The sequence below is a fragment of the Triticum aestivum genome, chromosome 4A (assembly GCF_018294505.1).
Source record: "Triticum aestivum cultivar Chinese Spring chromosome 4A, IWGSC CS RefSeq v2.1, whole genome shotgun sequence".
NCBI lineage: Eukaryota > Viridiplantae > Streptophyta > Magnoliopsida > Poales > Poaceae > Triticum > Triticum aestivum.
The window spans coordinates 604,049,026-604,060,592 of NC_057803.1; the positions used below are offsets into that span (position 1 = coordinate 604,049,026).

An 11,567-nucleotide genomic window follows, 5' to 3' on the forward strand; every position below is an offset into this window, starting at 1 on the left:
GGCTCCTACATATTCTACGAAGATCTTTATCGGTCAGACCGCATAACAACATACGTTGTTCCCTTTGTCATCGGTATGTTACTTGCCCGAGATTCGATCGTCGGTATCCAATACCTAGTTCAATCTCGTTACCGGCAAGTCTCTTTACTCGTTCCGTAATACATCATCTCACAACTAACACATTAGTTGCAATGCTTGCAAGGCTTATGTGATGAGCATTACCGAGAGGGCCCAGAGATACCTCTCCGACAATCGGAGTGACAAATCCTAATCTCGAAATACGCCAACCCAACATGTACCTTTGGAGACACCTATAGAGCTCCTTTATAATCACCCATTTACGTTGTGACATTTGGTAGCACACAGAGTGTTCCTCCGGCAAACGGGAGTTGCATAATCTCATAGTCATAGGAACATGTATAAGTCATGAAGAAAGCAATAGCAACATACTAAATGATCGGGTGCTAAGCTAATGGAATGAGTCATGTCAATCAGATCATTCACCTAATGATGTGATCTCGTTAATCAAATAACAACTCTTTGTTCATGGTTAGGAAACATAACCATCTTTGATTAACGAGCTAGTCAAGTAAAGGCATACTAGTGACACTTTGTTTGTCTATGTATTCACACATGTATTATGTTTCCGGTTAATACAATTCTAGCATGAATAATAAACATTTATCATGATATAAGGAAATAAATAATAACTTTATTATTTCCTCTAGGGCATATTTCCTTCAGTACATGGGCCTTATTGGGCCTTAGTGGAAGAAGAGGAGAGGCGGCCAGGGCTGGGCCACGCGCCCCTCCCCTCCTAGTCCGAATAGGACAAGGAGAGAGGGGGCCGGCGCCCCCTCCTTCTCTCTCTCTCTCTCTCTCTCTCTCTCTTTCCCCCTCCACGAATCCTATTCCAACTAGGAAAGGGGGGAATCCTACTCCCGGAGGGGAGTAGGATTCCTCCTGGTGCGCCACCTCTAGGCCGGCCGCACCCCCCCTTTGAACCTTTATATACGGAGGCAGGGGCACCCCCTAGAGACACAAGTTGATCCACGTGATCATATTCTTAGCCATGTGTGGTGACCCCTTCCACCATAGTCCTCGATAATATTGTAGCGGTGCTTAGGCGAAGCCCTGCGACAGTAGTACATCAAGATCGTCACCACGCCGTCGTGCTGACGGAACTCTTCCCCGACACTTTGCTGGATCGGAGTCCGGGGATCGTCATTGAGCTGAACGTGTGCTAGAACTCGGAGGTGCCGTAGTTTCGGTGCTTGATCGGTCGGGCCGTGAAGACGTACGACTACATCAACCAAACGCTTCCGTTGTCGATCTACAAGGGTACGTAGATCACACTCTCCCCTCTCGTTGCTATGCATCACCATGATCTTGCGTGTGCGTAGGAATTTTTTTGAAATTACTATGTTCCCCAACAAGAATGCCATGCCATAAATTTATTTCCAGATCATTGACTTGTTCTAGTTTAGGAGAAAAACTTGTATATACCAAAGAAGGTTATATAAAGTGAATCGTTTCTGTAAATCATTTAGTGTAGTTTAATCTTGTAATACAAAAGAAGGTTATATACAGTGAATCATTTCTGTAACTTTTACAAAGCAATTTCTATGACTGATTCTGTAAACATTTTTGTGTGGAATATTAAGTTTGGACAAATCTGGTTCTGCTATATAGTGAAGTGTTAACTTTCTTGTGCAGTGATACAAGCCAAGTAGATGAGTCCATGGACATAGCGACACCAATGGATGAAGATGGAAATCATGTTAGCATTTCAAACGATGAAGGAGAAGACGATGAGGCGGAAGAGGTGCATCCGCATCAACCATCTAGTCGCAAGCTCACGTCTAAGGTTTGGTTGGACATGAAGAAGATCAAGATAAATGGAGAATGGAAGGCCAAGTGTAATTGGTGTCATAAGACACTTACCGCAGGATCAAGGAATAGTACTAAGCATCTAAAGTTGCATCTTCAAAGTTGCACTCTTAGGAAGTTGAAGACGAAGGATGGTAAAACTTTGCATCAAGCCTCATTGAAGGTGATGGCCGAGAATGATGGGAAAGTGAGCATGGAGAGCTACACTTTTAATCAAGAGTATGCTAGAGCAGAGCTTGGCAACATGTTGGTGTTGCATGATTATCCTTTGTCTATGGTGGACCATGTTCGTTTTAGGAGATTTGTTGCTGCACTTCAGCCATTGTTCAAGCTGCATACTAGAAATACTATTAGGTAATAACCGTAATATGCTGCTATGTCTTTAGTTTTCTATTTCCTCTTAATGTTTCTTGTTTCTCTTGTGCAAATAACATTGACTCTGTTCCTTATCTTCTGTTTTGTAGAACTGACATTGTGGAAAGGTACGACATAGAAAAGAAGAAGGCCATCGAGTATATGAGTATTGTACAATCAAGGGTCGCAGTCACCACCGATATGTGGACTTCTGACAGCCAAAAGAAGGGATATATGGCTATTACAGCCCATTTCATTGATGAGTCTTGGAGGCTAAGGAACATTCTCATGAGGTATATACATGTTCCCACATCATATATTTTCAGCAGTCCATTTCATTGTACTTATTTTCAGCGGTCCATTAATAAGCTTTCGTCAACTATTGCATTTGTGTGCATATTGTAGGTTTATTTATGTTCCAGCACCACATAATGCGGAAGTGATAGCTGATCAGCTCCATGAATCATTGGTTGAATGGAATCTTGATGAAAAGCTCTTGACTGTGACCGTTGATAATTGCAACGCCAATGACAAGGCAATTGCGGAGATTGTGGGGAAGATAGGAAAAAGTAAGCTTCTTTGTGAAGGTACTTTACTTCACATGCGTTGTTGTGCACATATTTTGAATTTGATAGTGAAGGGTGGCTTAGATGTTATGCAATCAGCTATAGAAAACATTCATGAAAGTGTGGCATATTGGACCGCCTCACCAAAAAGGATAGAGAAGTTTGAGGAAATGGCCAAGTATAAGAAAGTGAAAATAAAAAGGAAGTTGAGACTTGATTGCAAGACTAGGTGGAACTCTACTTTTGTAATGCTTAATATTGCTTTGCCTTATAGACCTGTCTTTGAACGTGCAAAAGAAAAATAAAAGCAATATGAGTGGCTGCCTAGTTCAGAAGAATGGGCTTTTGTTGTAGATGTTGTAGAGAGGCTTAGGTTGTTCTATGAAATAACCGAGCTATTTTCTGGAACTGATTATGTGACTGCCAATGTGTACTTTCCTAAGATATGTGAAATTAAAATGAAAATGAGGCAGTGGGAAGCATCTAGCAACAACACTATCAAAGAAATGACAAAAAGCATGACCGAAAAATTTGATAAGTATTGGAGCGACATCCAAGGTCTAATGGCTATAGCTATAATTCTTGATCCTCGATACAAGAAGCAAATGTTGGTAGCTTGGTTTGCCATGCTCCATGGCATTGAGCCATCTTCTTATGAATGCATTGAAAAATTTGATGACATAGTTGCAAGTCTGCGCTTATTATTGGAAGAATATGAAGTGGAAAATGAGGCATATACACCGGTTGAAGAATCTATGATTTCTATAATGAAAGCTCATGCAATCATGAGTGTCTTCCAAAACATTGTAGCTCAACAAATGCCTGCAACAGCTAGACTTCAAGGTGAACTAGATCAATACTTGAATGATGGATTAGTGCCTTACGTTGAGAAGTTCAATGTGTTGGATTGGTGGAAAGTGGCTGGAACTAGGTATCCAACCTTAAGGAAAGTTGCAAGGGACATATTTGCTATTCCTGTTACAACGTTTTCTTCAGAATCAGCCTTTTCTACAAGTGGCAGAAAGCTCAATGACCATAGAAGCCGATTGACACCACATATGGTTGAGGTTTTGATGTGCTCACAAGATTGGCTTAGAAACAAGTTCAAAGGTGAGCAAATAGTTCTTTCTATTAATATTTTCTCTTGTTTTCAGATTGTTGACAATTGTTTACTTTTGTAGATGCTAACACAGGAGAAGCTAGCTTTTGGACTTGCCTTCAAGACATCCAAGAAGGGATGCAGATACATAAGAAGTGCACACATACCTTTCTTGTTTATGTCTTGGAAATATATAACTCTCCACAATTCAAGTTCTCATGTCTTTCTTGCATATGTCTCAAACTAGGATTTGGCGCTTTGAGTGAGATGTCAAGGCTCATGAAGATGAAGTGGAGAGAAGATCAATCTACTCAATTGGATTTTGTGTCATGTAGGAGATGTTCAAGTTGATATGATGACTATGTGTCGAACTTGAACCTATTTGTGCATTGAACTTGAACCTATTTTTCTCAAACCTATGTGCTTGTTGAACCTTTATATGTCGAACATATTTGCTTGTCGAACCTATAACCTATTTGTGTCCAATCTATGGCTGAAATGTGTTATGTCTATAGCTGAAATGCTACCTATATGTGCTGAAATGCTGTTTAGATGTGTTGTAATGCTGATTATATGTGTTGTAATGCTGTATATAAGTGCTGAAATGCTGAAATATGAGCTGGATTGCTGTTTATATGTGTTGGAATGATGTATATAAGTGCTGCAATGCTGAAATATGTGCTGGAATGTTGTCTATATGAGTTGAAAATGGGTTATATGTTGCTGAAATGTTGACTTGTGTTATATATGTTGCTAAAATGATGAAATATGCGTGTTGAATTGATGAAATGTTGTATATATGTGATGAAACGCTCCAATATACTTGCTGAAATGTCAATTGGGTGAGGTGACAGAGTTGGGTATTTTTACCCGCGGGTATTACCCGTACCCGGCCGGGTACGGGTATGGGAACAATTTTATACCCGGGGTGCGGGTAAGGGTATGGGTATGGGCTAAAAATGTTGAGACGGGTAAGGGTTTGGGCGCGTATTACCCGCACCCGAACCCGGCGGGTGCCATGAGGAAATGTAGCATCACCTAGTCTAGACAATCAGTCTTCTGACCAACAACCGTCATCAGTGGACGAGCACAAGTAATCAAATGCACTGGAAAATTATTAATCATGGAAAATATTAAATGTGCATACAAAAAATGTTTCTGATGAAGAAAAAAGTAAAAGTGAATAAAAACAAAGACGGAAAAGTAAAAAAAAGTGAAACCCAAGAAAAAACATAAAAAACAAAGTAAAAAAGGAAACCAAATAAAAAACAAGTAAAACCGTGAAAGAAACAATGAAACCGTAAATGAAATAAAAACCCAGAGAAAACCGAGAAAGAAACAGATTAACCGACAAATCATAGAAAAAAAAGAAAAAAAACTGACACCATGGAAAAATGAAGAAAACAGAATAACCAAAGAAAACCGGGTGTAAAAAAGAAAGAGGAAGAAAAATAACCATAAAAAAGAGACTAACTGTAGGGAGCAACTAGTTAACGAGCGCTCCTTCGGGAGCCTCGCAACGATCGATGCCACTTGGTGCGCTCTCAGCCATTCGCCACGTGTCGCGCTCTGGACGCTCCCTCCGAATTTCGTTTTTTTATTTTTCCGCACGCGTTTTCGGCTTTTTAAACGGTTATTTTCCGGGTATTTTCGACGTTTTGGTTTTCGCCCTGTCTTCCTTAGCTTTTCGATCAAAAAAATCCGGGAAAAAAAATTTTTGCGCGAAAAAAATGCGTTTTTTTTCACGAAAGTCACGGTTTTTTTCGCGAGAGGCACGGTTGAGCTTTAGCTAGAGTCACGGCCGTGCCTTTCGAAAACGGAAAAAACGCGTTTTCTGTTTTTTTTTCTTTTGCACGAGTCACGGTTTTGCTTCCGCGAGAGGCACGGTTGTGCTTTCGCGAGAGTCACGGCCGTGCCTCTCGGAAAGGGAAAAACAAAACGCGTTTTCTGTTTTTTTTCTTTCGCGAGAGTCACGATTTTGCTTCCGCGAGAGGCACGGTTGTGCTTTCGCGAGAGTCACGGCCGTGCCTCTCGGAAAGGAAAAAAATACGCGTTTTTTGTTTTTTTTCTTTCGGGAGAGTCATGGTTTTGCTTTCACGAGAGGCATGATTGTGCTTTTCGCGAGTCACGGCCGTGCCTCTCGGAAACGGAAAAAAAAACGTGTTTTCTGTTTTTTCCTTCCACGAGAGTCATGGTTTTGCTTCCACGAGAGGCACGGTTGTGCTTTCGCGAGAGTCACAGCCGTGCCTCTTTCGGAAAGGGAAAAAACCGTGCTCCCGGTTCGGTTTTTTCATCCGGTTTTTTTCATGAAAAAAAAGTTCATCAAAACCTATCAACATGGGATCTAGTTTTGAAGATCTCGACGCGAGGAATCCAATGGTGAAAACGGTTCGAGATTTAGACGCAGAGTTTAAGAGATAAAACGTTTTGAATAAACGAAAAGTGGCGCGCTACATGTGCGCCACTTGTCGCGATCTGGGAAAGTGGGGTGTTCTTTGCAACGAGTACTCCTTAATTAGTGATTTCGCTAACTGTAGCTAACCCTCCCGAACGAACTAGCGAGCGCTTGCGTACGATAGAACTCAGCTATAAGGAAGATACTAGATCATGGATGGCGCGCGTTGCTGCGCCCATCCATTTCTTCGATATAATGATAGGAATTATGTAAACATGTGGACACATGAAAGATGGAGTTTAGTTTGCATGAACATGTTTCTTGAGGGCATTCTGTGTTTTATAAGTCATTTCAAAATGTTTGAAACAAAAATGCTAAAGCACTGAAACTGGATATCAATACCAGGTACAATACTAAGACTACTTATGTCCACCAGATGAAGGCACTTGAAGAAAGAGAATTAGAAACATCATTAGAGGTCTTGGCTCAAACCCACTTCATCGTCCTAAGAAAGCAAAGTTAGGACATCAGCCAAATATTATAGAGTTTCAAACATCACAAGTGACATATGATATAAAAACGAATATAATAATAATGCTTCACTGATAAAAAATATGAAAATTAAATAGTTGAGATTCATTTCACGGGGTATTAGATAGTTTGAGAAAACTTTAAGGGAGAGAACAGAGATATTCCAGGGATGCTTCTTCTTTCCATGACGTTATTTTCAAAGGATTTTATCGACCCACAAAATAGTAATCCCACGGTAACTTATATGGCATCCCAAGCACAAAATAATCTATGAATGCCAATGATAGAATGAACTATGCTAGACCTGAATGAGAAAACTATGAATTAGTCTATCCTTGAGGAACTACATCAACTCCAAAATTAAAAAATATGCAAAGAAAGTCATTCACATATTCATTCAGTAACAATCATCTGTAGCCTAGTCGGACTTACGTCAAACAACTTGCGTACACAAATTTAAAAGCTGCAAAAATTGAACTGCAGCGGCACAAATTGTTGAATATAAATCTGAATGGCTATCGGTTCAATATGAAGTGGGAAATCCTTTCTGTCGATGCCCTTCAAAATTCTTAAGATTAAATGAATTAGATTAGAGAAAATAGGATACAGGAATTTATGTACCTTGCTATGCTGATGCTAAGGATAGATGAGATGCCTCGTGTGATGACTTCCCAAGGGCTTCCAAGGGCGGAGACCAATCATGATGTAGTTTGTGAGATATATATTAAGGTCACCATACATGTTCAGCAACGGAGTTTCAACAGGCGGCGAGCTCATCGACTGCGCTCAGTGCTCGCGGCGTGCAGCCTGCACTTCTTGTTGGCCTAATAGTAAAAGACCTTACCAAAGAAGAGAAAAAACTTTATAGAATGGAGATGTATCTCACACCTAATAACTAAGGTATGTGTCGGCCTTGCCACTCTCCTACAGACTACATTATACAGTGGTCAAGAAATTCATTTCGATTAGCACTCCATGTTAACTAACCTGATTGCCATTGCAAATAGTCAACCCATCAATATCTCTTCCAATAAAATTCCAGAACCAGCCTTGAATAGTCCCCAAACAATATACCATAACCTGCAGCAAAAAAGAGAAAAGATAAAACAGATTTAGGACGAGAAGGACTGATCAGATGGAAAAGGTAACGGGGAGGAAAAAAATATGCAGATAGCAGCCTGGTTTAGAAGGCCAGTTGACATGGTATTGAGGGACGGACATAGCTCATATACATAGCAGAGCAAAATTGTACCGCACCTCCACCATCCGTCACCATCACTCCCTCGACTGCCATTAATTGATATATACAAAACAAGCGAGCACTTTACTCCTCGCTTGAAAAGCGGCGGATGAACTTCCTTGCATCGGCCGGTGAGATCTTCTCCGCATCGATTGGCGAGCCCCACACTGTATGCACAAGTTATCTGAGCAATCGTGGGGCATAAAACCATGGGCAGTAAAACATGCAAGGATTAGGTATGGGGTAATTATCTGCTCAAAAGCCATATGGGATTATGAGTTGCTGAAGTAAAATATATAAAAAAATCGATTAACAGTCTCAAATATATGCCCATGTCAATTGATCACAACCAGCATATATATCACTTGTATGCACTATGCACAAGGGATTGAGAGGAAATCAGCAAATGCAATTATTTGGTGGAAGAAGGAATCGTACATGAACTGGAAGGAAGTACAGGGGACCTAGTCGCCTAGCCGAGCATCGTGCTGAAGGATGTTTTGTTGCCGGAGTGGAAAGGATGCGGGAAGAGTTGTAGGGGAGGACGTACTTGTACCGTGAGGCAGCGGAAAGGATAGGACATCCCCTGCCATGAATTTGTGCAGAGTAACCGTATAATGATTGCGGCCTTCAAATATGAGCAGAGCAGTTTCGATCACTCGGCTTGCATCACCCGCATCCCTCCATTTCCCCCTTGCTGCGATGGATTGCCCCCGCGTCGAATTGGATCGAGCGGCCCCCGCCTCGGCTAGATCATGCGCGTGGGCTGGATCCTGACTAAACTAAAAATTGTTTTAATCCTGCGTATCAATTGATCCTGCAAACACAACAGGAACACAATTTTTGAACAAAAAGAGATCCCAGTCATCTGTCTTTATCGAGCAATCTTCAGATCGGAGGAACCAAATGAACCAGGAGGAAGAAGATAGGAGCGGAAAGAACACACAGTGGAATTGTTTATACCACAGATTCGCAGGAGCAGAAGGGCCGAACCGATGGCCACTGCTGCGAATTGATGAAATGATGGCGAATGCTGAGCAAACCAATAACACCACGCCGCCACCAGACAATCAATCCAAGAAGGCCACTCAGATGGCTGAGGAACAGGAGCGTGAGTGCAGCCACCGCCATCTCCATCGCGTGGTGTCTTCTGTTGGGGAAGGCGGAGGGCGAGAGTGGGGGCGGATGGAGAGGAGCCGCCGCCGGGCAAGTCGCCATTTCGCCACCACGGTGTCTGAATCGTGGACACGAAACCAAGGGCATGGGTGGGAGGCGAGGAAGAACACGGCCGAGGAGGAGGTCCCTGTCCCTTCGTGGATCGTGGTCCAGCTGATGGGCCTTGATTTCTCTTTGCTGCTTGCTAGAAGGGCTACCTGGCCCAATCAACCAGAGGCGTCAAAAAAGCCACCGGAGTAGCTGCCCCCCAGGACAACAGGCCCAGTTAGCAGGAAAGCTGCGTTTCACGTGCATCCAACGGACGAAAATGGCCAGATCGGGACAATGGACGGCTGAGAAAACTGATGGCGTGAGAGGGCTCAGTTTAGGCTCAGTTTTACTGTCCTTAATTTAAATATATTATAACCGAGTACTTTCCCAACCCTCTGAAGTAATCAGTGATTTTGGCCGTTAGATCCCATCTCCAGGTCGTTTTTGGCAGTCTGATGCACCTCTTCGCTAACGTGTGGGCCGCTACTCTGAAAACAAATTCAGAGGCCTCGTGTTAATTCAGCGATGGATGGTTGTCATGGACAGTTTTTTTTGCTCTATAAAAAAATCAACAAAATTGCGTTGGGCGAGGCTCACCCCCTCCATCTCCCGCAAGGTACCCCATCCCCTTCGCCCTTTGTGATCTCGGCCTGGAACGAAGCCTAATACGCCGCCGCCGCTGCCCTCATAGGCGCCGAGAGAGAGCTCCCTTGATTGCATCCTGGAGATAGGAGATACCGCTTCACGCTCGGCCCGAACTCGGCTTGAGGCGACGGAACCGGGGGTCGGCTGATCCACCTGCAAAGGTAGGGCTCCCTTTCCGTCCCTCCCTCCCTTTCCTGGCGGCGGGGACGGCGACTACCCCAGTGCTCCGTGGTGATGTACCTTCAACCTTGCACGCCCCCCACCGCTCGCAGCAGCAGGCGACACCAGGAGATGGCGATGGCAGCAGCGCCAGCTGCACTCATGCCCCTCTTCACCCATCAGACTGGCTTTCGTCCTTCGTAAGTGAGCGATGTCACTTCATCTTTCGCTCTTACGAGTGACTCATGGTGCGGCCTCTATCTTTACAATTTGCTTTTTCCACCCGATGATTACATTGTTTCCTCCCAATCTAAATTTTGTGCAGTAATTATCTATACTGGGAGGTGGTCAATTGATTTGGCCAGATATTGGAGAATGGTTATCGCATTTTTTTCTTTTCGAAATTCTTCAACTGATAATCTCTAATGGCTTCCGGACAGCTAATTACTTCACGTGGATTGCTATGTCTTATCGTTTTATCATCTACAGTATGTTTTTACAGCATACAATTGCTCGCATAACATGTTTTGGTGTTATTCATAACTTGGTGCTATTTGCTGCTGTATTTGACAGGTTAATTAGAACAGTATAGTAAAATGCACAAAAAAAATGTAGCCGTACTGTTCTAGAAGTGGGGTGAAGCCTCAATATGTTCTGCTTCTATCCATAAATGAGCAAAGCTCAATAATCTTGCGGACATCTCTACATATGTATGTTGTGGATTTTCAAGACAGGTACATGCTTTGAATCATTCCAAGCGTCAGGTGAGTTTCATTCTAGAATAGTATTTCGAATAGAATATGAATTAAGCTGCAAGGAACTTCACTTCAAGAGATCTAAGATCCATGCCGAAAACTGAAACTTATCAGTTCTTGACAAACTATGAAACTAATAGTACTTATCAGATCCAAGGCTCACGTTTTTGACGCCTTCCATGTAGATGCAGCCTTTTCCTTCTGGGATGTTCATGTGCAGCTTTGTCTAACTTACAGTATTGAATTCTCATCCAGATTATCACTGATATAACCACCAACTAATAAAATGGGGAAGAAATGACTCGTCTATTTGTTCATACCATGCAGGAATGGATAATAAAATAAGTTATTTACTCTTCAGTTACACCTAAATCTAAATAGTTCTCTTCTTTTTTCTCCTTACCATGCACAAAAGAGTAGTTATTTACTCTTCAGTTACACATAGCATCTAAATAGTAGTTGACCTCACTGCTCACATCAACTGATAAAATTTGGACCCATCAACTGATAATCATGCAATCAGTTAACCTCACTGCTCACATGTCATCTCTCTGTTTATATACATGTCATCCCAGACAATAAGACACTACAACAATTGATGTGCAAAATTATTCCATATGTATTAATGGACTAGCTATTATCAGCTTTATGGGAGACACTATCACCTTGTATCAACATATTATTATACGTATAAGGTAACATAAACTTTATGTTTGTACATAAATTT

General features: G+C 42.2%; 1 protein-coding gene across 4 annotated transcripts; it reads right to left on the reverse strand.

Annotated features, from left to right (window-relative positions):
- Positions 1 to 6,613: 6,613 nt before the first annotated feature.
- On the reverse strand, positions 6,614 to 9,323 carry LOC123082545 (uncharacterized). 4 transcript variants are annotated; one of them, XR_006439051.1, is made up of 6 exons: positions 9,039 to 9,323; positions 8,626 to 8,892; positions 8,093 to 8,242; positions 7,823 to 7,915; positions 7,457 to 7,642; positions 6,614 to 6,809 (listed from the first exon to the last, which is right to left on the reverse strand). XR_006439051.1 is itself a non-coding variant. In XM_044504862.1 (3 exons), exons 1-3 carry the CDS (start codon positions 9,291 to 9,293, stop codon positions 8,160 to 8,162), a joined length of 561 nt encoding a protein of 186 aa, XP_044360797.1. In that variant the 5' UTR covers positions 9,294 to 9,323; the 3' UTR covers positions 7,930 to 8,159. The 4 variants fall into 4 exon arrangements, 1 of the variants encoding a protein (XP_044360797.1); XR_006439049.1 differs by having other exon boundaries at positions 7,457 to 7,674; XR_006439050.1 differs by having other exon boundaries at positions 7,457 to 7,674; positions 8,514 to 8,892.
- Positions 9,324 to 11,567: the final 2,244 nt, after the last annotated feature.